The sequence below is a fragment of the Varanus komodoensis genome, unplaced genomic scaffold (genome assembly GCF_004798865.1).
Source record: "Varanus komodoensis strain SLA01 unplaced genomic scaffold, ASM479886v1 scaffold2, whole genome shotgun sequence".
NCBI classification, from domain to species: Eukaryota; Metazoa; Chordata; class Lepidosauria; order Squamata; family Varanidae; genus Varanus; species Varanus komodoensis.
The window spans coordinates 50,300,594-50,318,316 of NW_025335568.1; the positions used below are offsets into that span (position 1 = coordinate 50,300,594).

A 17,723-nucleotide genomic window follows, 5' to 3' on the forward strand; every position below is an offset into this window, starting at 1 on the left:
TAGAATATGTAGTGTCTCTTTGTGGGTAATGTACTGCTGGTGCAAGGCAGACGAAGTCCTCACTTTACAAATGGAATAAGTCCAAGCCTGAGGGGTGTGGGGGGGGCACCTTAAGTTTTAAAGCTAACTATGTTACAGCAACTTTCCCTGACCAGGGGCTCTTTAAATGTGTTGAACTACAGCTGCCAGAATACCCAAGCCAGCTATATTATAGGATGTCAGGTGAGCTTTAGAATCATACAACAGTAGAGTTGGAAGGCGCCAAGAAGGCCATCCGGCCCTACCTTCTGCTAATGCAGGATACCAGGTTACATCATCCCACTCATATATCTGTCCTGATTCATCCCTTGTTGGCATATTTGGATTTTTGGTGATGTTGGCCAAGACTGCTGGAAACCGAAATGGGCCTGCTGGAAATGTCTGCAAAAGAAAAATGCACTTAAATAAGGAATAGTATTGAATTTGCCATTCTCCTTACTGGAAGATGAGAGCTGTGTTACATATGATGAAATTTCCTAAATGGAGGCTATAACTTGTATAAAATACACTGAGTTCTGCTGGTAGTTCATCTCACATGACCATACATGATTTTTCACCATGAGTAGTGTACATGCAGAAGCTTTGTGTGTGTGTTTACACTTTGTAAACTGTTATTATATTTTAAGAAGTATAAAAATATTTTTAAATTTAAAAATATTTCCTTTCCTCACTCTACAGAGAGAGGGAGCAGATGAAGAGTACATAATACTGGGCCAATTGCCTCCACAGAATGATGTTGCACTAATCGCTTTGTTTTTGCATAGTTTATGGCAAACTCATTTGATTGAAATTTTTTTGGAACAAACCATAAATTTTGTTTAAGAGAGGGAATTAAAATTGTCTGAGGCTATGCAACAGAAAATGCATTTCCTATTTCCTATGCATCTGGTTACCGCAGAATGCACCTCTTTTTCCCAAGTTTAAGACTTGAAGAACAAGGAGGAGCTGCAACAGCAGTCTGAGATCTGTACAATGTTCTTATGTCCTGAGGTGTAGGTGATACTTTGAATGTCTCTTGATTGCTACTATACTTTGTACAGGCCCAATTAGAAAATACAAGCACAGGCTACTCTGAAATGTTCAAAGGGTTCATATTCCCCAGGTCAATATTCTGCGCTTCCTTAGGCTGACCTTTCCTAATAATAGTAACTGGTCTTAGCGCATTAGGTATTTGATTTTCTGTACAGTATTTGGTTTTCCTCTATAACTTTGTTACAACATTCAGAATCTTGAAGGTGCAAGCTATCTGAAGTAGATTTACTACTTGTGAGCATTGAGAGTTTAACAACAGAATACAAATTCACACCAGCAAGAAATTGTCTTCTCTGTTGTGGGCTATCTTGTCAAAGATCAGGAGAACAGTGCAGAAGCTCTTCCAGTTCAATGGGTCAAAAATCTGCTCTTTATGAAAGGCTAAATGTGGATTTACACGAATGACTATAATGGCTCCAATTTTGAAAGATAGAGGTAACAGAGAGCACTTCCAGTTAGCGGGCTGATTTCAGAATGCAGCTTGTTCAAATGGCTAAAATATTGTGTTTTCTTCTTTTTCTCGTGCTTCTTAAAAAGAGGGAGAGAGACTAGGAAAAAATAGGTATGAAAAAGGTGGGATAGAGCCAATTTGAGAGTAAATTCAAACTGTATAAGGTCACTGTCTGGTTAACTGAGAGCAGAAATATAACTATCCTTCATAAGACGACAGTATAGAAGAAAAGGCCCATTTACTAAGCTGCAATTTTGAAAGGAATTCGACCTGCCTCTACTGGGGTGGGGGGGGGGGGAACCACATCACTGCTTTGGTAGCAACTTCATTGAAGTCTTTAACCTTAGATTTGTTCAGCCACAAATAAGCATGTGTTGCGTTGGTAATAGAATGCCCTTAGAACCATGCTTTCTAAACTCTAGACTCACAGTAAGCTCACCTGCTTCAGGGTAGGCTCAATGAAATCCGTAAAATATTAATTGCTTAAATATTTGTCCGAGATGGTGTGCAAGAGGCAAATAGACGGGGGTGGATGCCATGAAATGGTCACTTTAGACAGTGAAATGGTCACTTCAATCTCCTGCACCATTTTGCATCCATATGTGCCATAAAAGGGAAAAATGCAAGGGAAAAAATTGTTTTATCTTTTCGTTTCTCAGATGCAAACAGTATTCCAAACCTTTCTGGATCAGTGGGCACATTTGAAATTCTGAGCGTTTTGTGCATCTTTTCAAAAAAGACTCACATGGAGTGAGTTGGTGGGAGCAGGTGTTGCTCATTCATACGACAGCCAGTCACAAAACACCCATTTTCCTGAAGGCAAGGCAGTGAGACTAAAAGAAAAATAACTTGCCCAAGAGCCTAATTACAAGGCAGAACTGAGGGTCAGAGCTCCAAACTACAAAACCACTCTATTGAGCCCAAGTAAAGATGGCACCAGAGGATGGAACTTTGTTTTGCAGCATGCCAGCCTTTCGGTTTAAAAGAAAATATTGAAAATGTTAAAATAAATACTAGGAGGGACGGGGAATCTGGGGTACCAAGAGAGATGGCTTGGGTTATATTGGTGCCCCCAGGTGCCACTTTGGAGAACCAAGTCTCAAAGTCAGCGCTTGTCATGAAATAAAATAAAACCAGTCCTGCATAATAGAAGTATGCAAACTGATTGTAGCTTCCATTCTGACTACTTGCAGCAATAAATATGTGACCTGGTGAGAAAACTCATAAGCTTTTGTGGGGCTCTACCTGGGGTTCCACTTTGTCACTAGTTTCAGAAGGGTACAGGGGGCATGATTTATTTAAATTGAGAGGGGTCAGGGAGTGAGTTTCTGGATTTCAGCGTGGACTTTTCTCCCATAATCTGAACACTGGGTCAGGCAAATTCTAAGTGCTCTCTTATTTGAACAAGACTTGTCTCTCCAGGCCCATCAGAGGCAATGTTGGAATTCCTGCCTAAAAGTAGTTTTCCACACTATGGATTCAAGAAGCATGAAGTAGAATTGGCAGTATCTCTTCCATTTGATTGCAGCTAGCCAACCAGCTGTGCTGTGGGACTTGCTTGCATCGGGACTTCTACAGTGTGTGAATTGCTGGGTTAATGAAAGCCTGCTGGTGAGTCCTGATGAGAAAAAGTCAGCATGGCTTTCTCAAGAGGAAGTCTTGTATCACTAACCTATTGCAGTTCTTTGAGAGTGTCCTTAAGCATGTAGACAGGGACGACCCGGTAGATGTTGTTTACTTGGACTTCCATAAGGATTTTGACAAAGTCCCTCACCAATGGCTCCTGAGCAGACTGAGCAATCATGGACTAGAAGGGGAGGTCCTCTTGTGGATCACTAATTGGTTAAAAAACAGACGACAGAGGGTGGGAATAAATGGCAACTTCTCCCAATGGAGAGATGTCACCAGCGGACTCCCACAGGGTGCTGTATTAGAACCAGTGATTTTTAGCACATTCATAAATGATCTGGAATTAGAAATAAGCAATAATGTGTCCAAGTTTGTTGATGGCACCAAACTATCTAGGATGGTCACAGCGATAAGGATTGTGAGGAGCTCAAAGAGATCTTTCCAAGCGGGGCCAATTCTTCTTATTTTTATTTATTAATTAAATCTTTTATATACTGTTCAATCAGCTGCAGGCTCTTTGAATGGTGTAGACCAAAAGCAAAACCACACCAGTGCATTAAATAATATCTACCTACCTACCTACCTATCTGTCTATCTAAAACCTTTATATGCCATCACCACATGCCTCGGGATGGCTTACTAATGTACAATTAAAGCCAATATAAATAAGTTGGGTATCAAGCAAGACACCAACATTTTCCAACCAATTTTTGAGGCTAAAAGGCAGCAAGAGAGTTCTTCTTGAAGAAAACCTCCTTGCAACTTAGTAATTTCCTCAAATATTGACCAGGAGCAAAGGTTCCTTTCTGGGGAGGAAGCAATGAGTTAGTCCAACTATGGACATGTGCTCCATCCACTCCACTCCTAGGCTGGTAGCTGACATGATTGTCCATAAACCAAGGGTCCTGCCAAGTCTTGCTGCTACCCTGGAAAGTGGCAGTTGGAATGAGGCACCCCAGAAATTTTAACCACCACCTCTTCCATTGGCGTGATACTTCAATTGGGAATCTGTGCTTAGGAGGGAGGTGTTTTGTTAAGAGCCCTGTGAAACTGCAAAGCCATGTAACAAACCCTGGGCCACCAGTGTGTGTGGTGTATTCCATCCCCCTGTGCTTCCCAAAGCACATAACATCTTTAAGAAAATTGATTTCCCTGCATTCATTTTCCGAAAGCCTTGAATATAAGATTAAAAGCTGCAACCCTAATTCTACATTACTTTCCTCTCCTTCAGACCCTTAACTATGATTAATATAAAAGGGCCTTGTCAAAAGCTTTGAAAAGGCAACCTTAGTATTGGTGCATGTGGGACTGCCTCCACTTACAGCATTATGCTATTTAACTTCTTATGAAATCTCCAATTTGCTTGTGCTCTTTGCTTAGCAGAAGGTAGCCATGCCTCCCCCTCCTCCCTTTTGCAGTAAGTTGTTAACCATATTGGGAGGGTAGAAACTTGCTTTTCTCTGTCAAGTTCCAAATTCTTCTTTTTAAAAGGTTTTCTCCTCCTTTAAGATATTTAAAAGCAGTTTGAACATGGTTGGTTAGCTGCATAGGATTTTTCCCCCGTCAGGTAGTTTCATGACCTAATTGAGACTTTTACTGTAGCATTATATTACAAAGGGCTGAATTTTAATTCAATTTGGGAATGAAATGGTGACTCCTGGAAGAAATTCCTATACCCAGAAGAGTAAAGGCCACCAGAAGCCTTCTACTCTGAAGAACAAGAGTAAGAATGTCACCAGCCCAGCTCCAACCATCAGCCAGAGGAGTATCCAGTCATCAGAAAGAGCAGTTGGGTTAAAACCCAATTTAGTCTTACTTAGAGTAGACCTACTGTCCTCAATGGAATTTATGTAATCATGACATTGTTTTCAGTGGATCTCCTGTAAGCATGACCAAGGCTCAATTCTATCCCTTGTTTCCTTCTGCTACTTTCCATAGAACCGTAGAAGTTAAAGGAAGGGACTCTGGTCTGTACCCAGCCAGAATCCCTTTTGGAGCAGGGCATATTTTTAATCATGTGTACTTGCCTTGCTGTGATTTGAAAATATTTGCAGGGGGCAGTTTGCTCTACACATGTGGGCTCTGCATATGATTTCAAGCCCCGACCTTCCTGGCTCCATAGATGTAGATCAGTAGTAGTCCTTTGTGACTAATACAGTTAACCATTTACAAATGGGGGGAAAAAGTAAAAGCATAGAATTTGATCGCATTGCTCATTGCAAAAACCAAACGGGCGATAGTTTATCTATCTGCACTTTAGTAAAAAAGACTGTATAAGTGACTTGCAGATAGGCATAAGACAGTCCCTGTCCTCTGATTTGCAGTGTAAAAGTCATGACACACACGGAAAATAGGATGCTGAGGGAAGAGGAAAAAAGACAGGCTTAGGCACTAATTCTTAACATTACAAGGATTGGAGAATATGTCCTGCTTCAGTTGACCATCAATTTTTTAAATGTTGCTTTTTGCTACAGACAAGTATATGAAGGAAGAGTACAGAAAGAGCTGTATGTGTTACAGTAACACTGACAGTTAAATCACAGTTCCAAACATCATCAATTTGTTCATGTGGCATGAATGATCTCTGTATCTGACTCAAGCTGTGGGATAAGGAATCCAATTGGTGAAATTGTTCTAGAGTGAGTGATGAGGCCAGTGAAGGAAGAAGGAAAAATTTAACATCCAGTCTAGTGAGCTTATAGAGGACTTTACGAACCATGAATAGAGGTGTGAAAGAAGTAAAGGCTATATATAAAAGGTGCAGGGCAAAGGAGATTGTCTGCTTCATAACTATCACAAGTCACCAACAAGAGCAATAAATAGGTATGCATCTGATGAGAGCTGCATCATATACTCTGATGTGCACCTTGTCATGAAACCCTAACTTTACAGTCTGTTGTAAAATCAGTCTGCTTATGGCATTGAAAAACTCAGATATTGTAATTTTCAGCTGCACATGCTAAACAAGGAAAGAAAACAGTGATTTGAGTGTAATCAAATGGTACTGCAAAATACCATTTTTCAGGCATTTGGGGGATTAGAAATTTGGAGTAGTAAACAGCACAAAGGAAAGGCAGACAACTTGGCCTGCACTAGAAACCACAATGGAAATACTACCTTTCAGATAAGTCAGTATGTAACTGACTTATCCATCAGCTAGAATCCATGCCAGCTGATTTTCCTCCACCTTGCCAATTGCATTGCACTAGCAGCCCTCTACCATGTGCACAGCGGCAATACAGTGCTAATGGGACAAGCTGGTATTTATTTATTTAAAGTTTTTCTGTATTGTTATTTAGCAGATACTCTCAGAACAGTGTATGAATGAAAATGCTTATTCCTGGAAGGAGGCAGGTCAGGAGAACTCTCCTAAGAGAACTCTGTCAACCTGCTTCCTTTTATAAACAAGAAGCTCCATTCATTTGAGGGCTTTCCCTTGTGTGTGTAGTGGGTCTTGCTCGTGCAGTTCAATCCCTGTGACCCACTGCTTGCATGGTGGAATGAATGAGCAGGATGGAAAAGAATAATTCAGGGTGGCCCACTGGATACTGCCCTAATGCCAACAGCAGGTGCATGCACATGCACACACACAGCTAGATAGCCATGGCCAACTTGCATAGTTCAGCTGCATGTATTTAAAATAGCTTGCATACCATTTTCACAAATTGAGCATACGTTGGATGACAGCTAGATGACATGTTGCAGTTCTTCATGATATTTTGAAGCTTGTCTTCCATGAGTTTTTTTTAATGAGGCATGAAGAACAACTAAGGCAGAAAGATGGTCGCCTTACTCAATGTCAAGTTTGTCTTGGAAGGCAGGAATACATAGTTATGTCCAAAATCACAATTTTGTAACTTATATGGAGCCATGTCCACACTGCAGCATAGTGCTAGTGCATCTTTTGGAACGAAAGGATAAGTGAACAGAACAGGAAATGTATTGGTTGGTATATCTTTGCTGGTCCTTTCAGTTAGGACTGAGGTGCTGATTAATCTAGAAGAATAGAACAGGGTAGTGTTTGCGGAACATACTACTGAATTGGCCACTGAAACGCAGTGGGGAAAAACCCCAGCAATTCTCCTTTCCACTCTGGCACATAAAGAGCATACAACTTGTTCTAAAGCAAACTCACTGTTTTTTTGCTATGACTTTGGCAGACTTGGGGGCCACAAGCAAGTGGAGGGGTGATGCTATGATTGATTTAATGAAAATCTATTTTCACTCCAGTTTTTCCAAGAATGAACAGAGTGATTCCAGTGTTTGCTCTGTATCTCATAATCACCACTTTCTCTCTGTTTATTTCCTTTCCCAGAGGATGTTAAGCAAGTCTTTGCCCAGACCACAATCCACCAGCATATTCCCTTTAACTGGGATTCAGAGTTTGTGCAGCTGCATTTTGGAAAAGATCGGAAAAGGCGGCTAACATACGCAGAGTTCACCCAGTTCTTACTGGTGAGTTTTGGTAATGAATATTCTAAATCTGAATAAACGAGAGAGAGAGAGAGAGAGAGAGGGAGAGGGAGAGGGAGAGGGAGAGGGAGAGGGAGAGAGAAGAGAGAGAGAGAGAGAGAGAGAGAGAGAGAGAGAGAGAGAGAGAGAGATTTGCATGGCTAAAATCCAGCCCCTGCCCAGCTGCCAGTACATTTCATTGCACACTAGCTATCTGTATTTTTAGACTGCTGGATGTCTGTGTGCGTGCCCATCAGATGTAGTTGGCTAGTGCTGAAACTGCTGCATAAGCAGTAATTTTTCTTTTGGCATCTGAAAGCTGCATAGATATTTTTGAACAGGATCCAGCCAACGTTTTCAATTTAATCCTGAAGGTGTGGTTCTGAGGAGCTGGCACTTGAGATGCTTAAAGGCATTGGGATAGGTTTTTTCCCCGTTTATTTCATTTCTTGAGTTCAGCTATGTTGGATATTTGTAACCAGAGGCAGGATATTTTCAGCTGTCACTGAATGAGATGCAACTTAGGCAAACCTTGCCAAACCTAAATTCTGGAAGTGGCAGCTTTAGATTTCAGGCGGATCAATGGATTCGTTCTGCTTCAAAGCTCTCCGGCAACTCCTTCTCTTAATGTAAACCTATAATCCACCAATGGCCTGGAGCAGCATTCTCCCTTAAGCTCTGTTGGGATACTATTCCCATCATCCTCACTCAGCACCATCTGGTGTTGTTGGCTAGGATGATGCAAGTTTTGTAGTCCAACATTGCTGGCAACTGCTAGGTTGGAAAAGGCTGGTCTACCATGGACTGAGTCTGTGTGTGTGTGTGTGTGTGTGTGTGTGTGTGTGTGTGTGTTTGAGAGAGAGAGAGAGAGAGAGAGAGAGAGAGAGAGAGAGATGTGATGAAATAACAGAACTTTTGAGTGTGTAGGGGTCCTGTTCCTCAACCCTAATATTAGATTTTTATAGTGAATATTCTTTTCCCCTGTATTTACAGCTGCAACATGTTTTGCTTTCCTATATTTCATGCTTGAGATGCATTACATTGAAAAAAAATCTGCTTTAAATACATGGTATTCTTAATAGTGTTGAACCCTCAGGAGACCGACAGACAAGGCAGAATGAGTACTTTGTTATGTTTCAAATGCATATGGTATAAAGAGTCTTCACACAAGAGAGTTTTGACAAAGGATCATATTTCAGGAGGATAGAGTCTATAATTTTGTTTACATAAGGATGTTAGTTCACAGTAGGAAGTGTTATCGTTTTGATGAGGAATAATTAAGATAATGCTACTAGGACAAATGTTTCAAATTGACTTGGTGGAGTAGAGCCTAATTAACTCTTTGTCTGAAGAGGATGTTGGATGTCTGATATAGTATAATCACATTATGTTAAGTCTTTATCGCTGTCATTTTGCTGACTTCACTTGAATTCTTATCTAGCCCAGCTTTTCTCCTTGGAAGATGATGGAAAATGTAGAGCAACACAAATTCTAGACCATTACAAGGAGCAGCTGTTCCAAATTCATCATCCTAGAAATACAGGCCTTTTCTACCCAACTACCTGGCAACCAGTGCAAAACAGCAACTGGTCAGTAGCACAGTTCACCAGAAGTGCTTCATCTAGGACTTCATTCAAATAGAAAACGTGTGTGAGAGCTGAAATTGCCTTTTCTGCAGGATCTTAGAGGATTTTGCTGTGTGTGTTGCAGGGGAGTGTGTCTCAACTTGTTCACACAATTATGGAATAGCTGCTTTGTCTAAAGCAGTAAGGCATTCCAGGGTTTTCCCATTTCTCATGACCTTAAGACAAAGACAGAACCCTGGGACGTTTCCCTCTCCATGCACTATAAAATGTCATACACCAGAGATAACACCACGGGGGCCATGCCTGAATCTGGAATTTGGCTTCAGTTGAAGGTGCAGCCAACAAAATTAGTTCAGGAACCTCATATTTATGCATAAAAGTTTTGGCCAATCCTGAGATGTCTTTACTGCCTTCTCATCACAGGAGGCTGACCTTGAACATCCACTATTATCAGCAATGTCTGAAAAGGACATTGTAACCATGACACGGTCATAAGGGGCAAACAGCACTTTCTAGTAATCACATTGCTCTAGTTGAAACTGCTATTTTTATTTTTTGTTATGGTCATCATTATAAATATTATTTATATAGAGAGCATCAAATATTAGGTGGCATAGAAAAAAATAATATTCTGCCTTTTTTCCTCTTGCAAGGAACCCAAGATGGCCTATGTGGTCCTCTTCTGCATTTTACCCTCACAAGAACCCTGTGAGCTTGTTATACTGAAAGGCAGTGATTGGCCCAGAGTCACTCAATGCATTTCATGGCCAAGTAGGAACTTGAACCCAGATCTCCTGAGTCCCAGTCCAGCACATTTACCACAATACCACATTGGCTTTTCCCTGTTTTTCTTTAATTTTGTGTGAGCAGGCATGGGCTTCAGGCCCAGGCTGAAGAATATTCAGGTCAAAACCACAATATTTCAGGTGGGAAGACTCAATGGAGACCTTTTCCTTTCCTTTTATTAAACTGCTTTCCCTTGGGGATGGTGGGTAGACATCAGGGGGAAATGGGGGAGGTTAATCTTTCCTCCTGTCCCCCCCCCAAAATACTACCCCCTTCCACCACCCCAGTAGAAAAGGGTTTAAAAAAATGTCTTGCATTTTTCCTCCCCAAATGCCATGGTCCTTAACCTGGTTTGGGTCTCTTGTGTTCTTATATGAGGGTAAAGAAAAACAGGAGTCTCAGCAACATCACCAGCAATGTGTGCTTTGGTCCCCAGGTAGTTCATTAGACTAGATTCCAGTGTGAAGGCATGAAATTCCTAGCTGCAGCACAGAGATCATTGACCTTAAGAATAAACAGAGTGAAGAGCAACTGCTGTTCTTTCCAGAAGTGTTGCTGAAACTTTAGCTGTGCTGTTCACCCTTTATTATGTCAAGGTATCCTTCCCCTGCTGGAACATACAAATAAATCAGAAGTGAGATCGGGGTGATTATTCTTAGATGGCCAAATATGTGTAGGACTGCCCTCTGATTCTAGGGATAGGAAATAGAGTTTATTATGGCATTTCTCCATTTTATTTATTCCCAATGATTAAGTTAAACCCAGTAGAGTTTCAGGGTAAAAGGGGGCCCCTTAACCTTTTGAGATACCCTGTGGCTTTAAGATGCCTGCTTGGAGTGGGGATGAAAGGTTTGGAAGTGAGACTTGTAGAATGTATTGTCTTTCTTTTCCCCACTCCCTACAATAATTTCAGCTCAGCTGAGTAAAGATCTTTTTAAAAAGGGGGTGGTGGCAGCAGAGGAAAGCATTGCATGGTAGGTATTATTAACTAAGTTCCAATATACCAAAGACTGCTGTACAAAACATAGCATTGCAGTACTAAATTGTGTAGCCACACTTTAAATGTGAAGGCTTAGAGTGACATTCTGCTACATTATACAGTATCAAGTTCAGTATTTGTATATGCTTTGCATGAACCAGCATTTATTCAGTAGAAAATACTGGTCAGAATTTTGAAGATCATTGATCTGTCATTGATTATTGATCACATTGATGTGCTGTCTTGGAAGTATCTTTTACTTTGTAGAAGGATGTCTATTATTCATCTGCTCATGGTTCTCAGTTTCCTGAACAAAGAGCATGAGCCAGGATCCATTATTGCTTGGCCCTGGTGTATCTTGAGTTGGGATATTATGTCACACTCATTCATATATCTGTCTAGAGAGCAAACTGCTAGAAGAGCAAGACCAAACCATGGTTCAGCCTTGTCCAGCATTCTGCTCACACAGCTCCAACCAGCTGCCTGTAGAACACCCACCACTAGGACACAAACACAACAACACACTCCCAGACGTATCTGATACTGGAGGTACAATATATTCATGAGAACTAGAAGTCATTGATAATCTTAGCCTCTGTGAATATGGCTAATCCCCATTTAAAGCCAACCAAATTGATGACCACCCTTTGTAGCAATTTCCCTAGCTTAACTGTGCATTGGTTGAAGAGTGCTTCTTTTTCTCTGTCTTGAACCTCCCACCAATCAGCTTTATGGGATTAAAATTATGAGAGAGGGAAAAATGTCTCCCTATCTACTTTCTCCATATCATGCATAATTTTGTACACCTCCATTGTGTCTCCACTCACTTGTCTTTTTTTCTAAGCTAAGCAATCCCAGATGTTGAACCTTTCCACATAAGGGAGCTGTTCTGGCCCCTTGATCATTTTAGTTGCTCTCTTCTTCACTTTTTCCAGCTCCACAATTTTTAGGTACGGTGACTGGACTTGTACTCAATTAGGTGTCCCTGACACAGTGCCTTCCTATGATGCTCTATTCTTCCAACATTTATTTTTAATTTTGGAAACCTTAAGAATTTTAGGTGCTGGGATTCCTTCCTATTCCTGAACCTGTTGCTGATCAGGGAGCAGGAGGAGAAGGAAAGAACTGCTTCTGGTCTCACCCAGTCTCCTGTCCACGTGAACCTTTCCCATTTTCTCTTTCTCTGTCTTTCCTTTCCCAGCTTCTCACCTTCCCAGTTTTTCCCCTTCCCAACCCCTTTCCTTGCTATCTGCTTATTTATTATATTAGTATCCTGCCCCTTTTCCTCTTGCAAAATGCCCAAGGTAGCTAGCATTATCCCCCTTCTTTCCATTTTATGCTGACAGCATTATATAAAGAGAGGCAATGCCTGCCCAAAGTTGAGAGTCAGTGACCGATTCAGTGAGCTACATGGTGAAATGGGGGCAAGAGCTTTGGTTTCCTGGGTCCCAATCCAAAACTCCAACCACTACACATTTGCCTTCTTTTCCTTTACAGCCCCCTTATCCCATCACCTTGCTCTTTTTCTCCTCTCTGCCTTGTTGCCTTGCCTTTACTCTTTCCCTTACTGTCGCTTTCTTCACTGTTCCTCTCACGAACTAACCAAAATGTTTGGAGACCCCTGGTATACAATATGTCAGTGGAATGAAACCTGGCCATTTCCTTTGGCAGCTCTGCTGCCACTGTTCTGCAGAATTCCATGGACGGGTGTGAGTGCTTCTGGGTACATCATGCCTGGAACTCCTATCTTGCCTTCTAGGGGCCAAGTGTGGCCCTTCCACTGAGAGCTGTGCTCCCTTTTTCCCATCATTTGTGCAGTTTTTTTACCATTCTAAACAGCTTGAAAAGACTCTCCTAAGCTTAGTTACTGGTCGCAAAGCTTCAAGTTGAAATATGCTAGTATTTGGCTGTTCGTGCTTTGTGTTTGGTCTCACCCACCACCACCCACAAGAGCTTCTCCAGAATGAAATTTGTCCCTTAAGCAGTACTCCAGTGTACAGTCTCCTCCCCAATGCAATGAATGACTCGTCTGTCCTACCCCACCTGCCATAAGATAGATCTTTAAAGCCATAAGCAGAACATACACCTCCATAAGGCAGTGAGCTCCCATGGATCTGGACTGAGGCCATGTAGCTTCTAGGCAGGTGAGAGTGCCAAATAACCTTCCAGCATGGGTTCTTGGGTTGGGATGCTTCTGTCAAAAACTGCCTGTAGCATATGATTTAGAGTTACTGTTTGAATTAAGGAAACTTTGGCATTTAACCCTTATCCTTTGATGCTTTCCATGTCTATGAGTCAGCCACCTTGTTCTGGTGTCTAGACCTTGGACCTTAAGACAGCAGGAGATCACAGTTCTCTCAGTGTGCGAATGCTTTTTATATTTTGCTTAATTTGTACCAGATGAGATACCATAGTGTCCTTTAAATAATATTTTGCAAATACAGCTCCACTTGCTGCCTATATTTATAAAAATAATAATAAAGGAAATTACAAGTAGCTTGTAACTGCCTGCTGCCTGTCAACTATGATCATTCTGTTTCTTCTGTATAATATTGCAGCCCATCTCTTAGAAATAGTGGTGTGTTGCATATTCTGCTCTGCTTTTCTTTTTCTTTTTCTTTTTTAACACTGAGATATACAACAGGACCTGCTGCTTGGTGGAAGTTGTAGATTCCTAAAATCTGAACAGCATGATGCAGAGTCATAAACCAAATTGGATTGCACATGAGCTTATGGACATAAAGTGGGTGTTCAAGAGAGAGACTGTAAACCTTTTGACTATTTGACTAATTCATTAAATGATTTGCTTTATGCATATCAATATAAAACTAAATATAAAGCAGCATTCTTCAGCCTGGTGCCCTCCAAAAGTATGGGACTCTCTTCATTCCTAAACAATATGGTCATTCTCGGGGAATGATTGAAATTTTAGGCCCACATATCTGGAAGGCACTGGATTGCTCTGATAAGGGCTTTCTCCAATAAAGAGAGTTTACATGATGCAATAAGGCATCACAGCTGACTAGCCAAAATACATTCTTGTGCTGGCCAAACCTAGGCTGCTTCTCACTGGGTGGCTTTTTTTGTCTGCAAGCCTATCTTGGCTTGTTCTAAGGTTGTTCTTGATGATGTTGATGATGATGATTACATTGCATTTATATTTTTTCCTCTTGTAAGGAACCCAAGGTTGCTTACGTTGCTCCATTTTATCTTCAGAACAACAATCCTGTAAGATGGGTAAGACTGAGAGTGAGTGACTGTCCCAAAGTCACCCAGTGAAATTCATGACTGAGTGGGGACTAGAACTCCCAGATCCCCAGTCCAGTACTCTTAAGTACCACACCACAATTGTCATTCAATCCCTGATGGTTTCCATGTCGTCCAGACTCACAAGAGTAGTTTTCATTGTGGGATGTGGGTATTGGCTAGCAAACTGCTTAACAAGAGCTCCCAAACCCTGCCACTCTTCATGACTTCCTAGTTGCCGCCACCAGTGAAAGCCTCTCCATTGATGCCCAAGTAGCATTTCGGAGTAACTGTCATGGTGTCATCACTTTTCCTTTGGCCCCAGTAAGTGCCCCAAATAGGTGCTGTGAAAAGATAGGGGAAGTTAATATCTCCCCATTCTAGAATAGCTAAAGAAATATTGAAAAGCTGGAGGTCGCTAAGAAATGTCTGTTCAACACTTAACATTGTGGGGACTATTTTGTTAAGAGGTAGATACTGTTATTCCCCCTCCCCTTTGGTGGATCTTCTTTTACAGCATTTCCCTCCATTACCAATACCTTTCAACTAACAATTTAGCAATTCGTCCCTGCCAACTGTTGGAGTCTCACTTTGTCATTTCCCATCTATGCTACCTACTCCACTTCTGTGCTCCCTCTGACAGCAAAAATATACAAGGAAATTGACCTGGCAAGGCAGTACATATAGGATGGCAATAATGATAATGACAATACCACTAGTGTGGTGTAGAAGTTAGTATGTTGGACTGGAACTAAGGAGATCCAGGTTCTAGCTCTCATTCAGTCATGGAGCTCACTGGTCATTCAGTCTAATCTACCTCACAGAGTTGTTGTGAGGATAAAATGGAGAAGAGAGAGAAGTTTGTGTAAGCCATCTTGGATTCCTTGCAAGATGAAAAAGGACAGGATATAAATATAGTAAATAAAACAAAATGATGAACACAATTGTACAGTTTTCTGGAGCTGAAAAAAATGTAAAACTTCAGTTGTTCATTTTGGAAAAGAACAGAGAGGCAAATGAAAGGGAGTGGCAGTCAAGTGGAGAAAGGAAGACAAAGGGATCCTGCTGCAAAGGACTCTAGGATACTGACTTGAGGACCAAGAGGAAGAAACCACAGTGAGCCTGATCATCTGTTGGGTGCACCATCCATTAACAATATGCACTGCATAGTTCATTCATAGGGTGGCTTAGTATGACGTGCAAATGCAACCAGTATCTAGCTGTTAAATATGGTATTAGGGAGACACTGTCTCAAAGCCTGCAGTCTCTGCCCAAAGTCTAACATCAGATTTCTACATTATGTTTTACAAGTGCTCATTTTATGGCTTGGTTAAATAACTTCAAGTGTATGCTAGTATGTTATTCTGTACTGGAATGCTCGTTGATGAGGTAATAATACCTGTCAATGGGACCTCACAATATGCAGAAGTGGAAAGAACTGGGCTGCATCAAATGAATTTTGATCAATTGGAAGTATCAGTCATACCTAAACATAATCATTCCATACCTGGGAAATAAAATGGCTTTATGAGCTGTAACAGGAAAGACAGAATTGGGAAGTGTGTGTGTGTCTGTGTAAAAATCAAGTTGGGAAATCTTTTCATTAAAGCTCTGGTGCCAGAGTTCCTGTTATCAACTGCAAATTAATTTTGTATAAACACTTATTGTGGTTTTTTAGGAATTCAGACTCCCAGCATCAAGCAATGAGGCTGTTTTAAAGTTATGTAGAGGGATTACACCACCTCTAATCTCAGGGACATTTGACGAGCTATTTATTTTGCACTGAAAAGCAGTTGAATTTCTTTTCCTTGCAAAGCTATTTAACCCATAGTTTACTGAATCCAGAAACTCTTCAGTACAATGTAAGAAGCTCCCCAAACCATGAGCCAGCTGCAGAAATGGAGATGGTGCTGATGGGCATGAGTGAGCCAGCCAAATTAACTTCCTAGTTCTTGAAATCAATGAAACTTAACTTTGTATCATGCCCTGTGCCTTGAATGCCAACATTATGAATACATTTTACACCATTTCCTAATGTTTATGAATAGTTTGCCCAGTTCTTTTCAGTGTCTTTTTATTTTTTTATTGAATGAGAACTGTATAGATTTTTAAAGTATGATTGTATCCAAGAAATCCTTTCCTGTTAAAAATATATAGCAGGAATTGGAGAGAATGCCATCTCTGAAGTTATCCTTTCTTTCATGGGATTGGATTTATTTTGTGAGTGATGTTCTACTCACAGAACAAGGCATCCTTGAATTCTGGTGCCTTTTTTGCTGACATCCCTTCAGATTTGCTCCTCTCCCACCTTCCACTTCCGTTTGCTGAAGCTTTGCTGGATCCAGGTCCTTATGGTGAATGAAAGGAGCTCACTGGATCCAAGCCTGTTGGTTTGAAAGTCAAACTTTGGAAAATTTACTCAATCACAAAGCAAAATAAAACGACCATCTCACAACCTATCATTCACAAATTAATGAAAACTTTGTAACTAAATATAATTATATGGACATTAATCCACAAGAACTCATTTCCACAGAAATCAGTATTGCTATATTAAAAAGACTTACTGAGAAGTTATCTGCATTTCATTCCTGGAGTGGCTTGACCATTGTAGTCTTTCTAAGGAACTTCATACATCTTCACACTGTGAAAACTCCCAACAGATTTCTTTAAATGGTCACACCATTCCCAGAGTTCAGCTGGTACTCTAGGGGTCTCTTTTCTGCCCTACTGTTAAAGAACAGTGGAACCATCAGTGAAATAAGCAGACTGCAGCAGCATTAATTATGGACCTTATTTAATGGTGCTTTTTATGTGTTATAGGAAATTCAGTTGGAACATGCAAAACAAGCATTTGTGCAGCGAGATAATGCCCAAGCTGGAAGAGTCACTGCCATTGACTTTAGAGATATTATGGTCACCATCCGGCCTCACATGCTGACACCATTTGTTGAAGAATGTCTAGTAGCTGTAAGTATTTGCTGTATGAGACCATTAACATTATTGGAGTCCTGCTGGGAAAGAACATATAGAAGGTGGTAGAGGAATAGCAGAAGGTCCTATTTACTTCAAGGTTATTTTTCTGTTCTTTTTTGTTTTTGCTAGTATCCATAACCAAGATGCAAGAGAAGGAGTTAAAATTATACATTATAGATGCATTTAGCCATTCATGAGGTTTTCTTCTCCAGCAGATCGTGATACTATCTTCTCAGGCCCAGAATAGTAGCCAGCAACCTTGGGCTGTATCAGATGACCTGTTGCACCATCGGTAATATTTTGTGCTGTCTTGACAAGTTACTATTCCCTGTCAGGATAATTATGCATGAAAGTCTTGTTCTGTAAGGCTAACAATCTGCTTATGCAGGGTTGGCAACTTGTTCAGCAGCAGAGGCCACTTTGGAAATGGATGATGAGCTAGAAGCTCATATCTGCTTTGCATGTTTTTAAATATGCTTAAACACAACTTATTATTTGCATGAACCATTGCATGACATCTTACCTAGATGGCATGCTACTTTGGACT

The 17,723-nt window shown here is 40.9% G+C and overlaps 1 protein-coding gene across 3 annotated transcripts in view; it reads left to right on the forward strand.

Moving 5' to 3' along the window:
• The window catches only part of SLC25A13 (solute carrier family 25 member 13), a 129,311-nt gene that overhangs the window by 60,253 nt on the left and 51,335 nt on the right, over positions 1–17,723 (forward strand). For all 3 annotated transcript variants that reach the window (XM_044429315.1, XM_044429317.1, XM_044429316.1), the window contains exons 5-6: positions 7,467–7,606; positions 17,024–17,170. In XM_044429315.1, the coding sequence (XP_044285250.1) occupies positions 7,467–7,606; positions 17,024–17,170 (287 nt within the window). The remainder of the gene's footprint in view (positions 1–7,466; positions 7,607–17,023; positions 17,171–17,723) is intronic.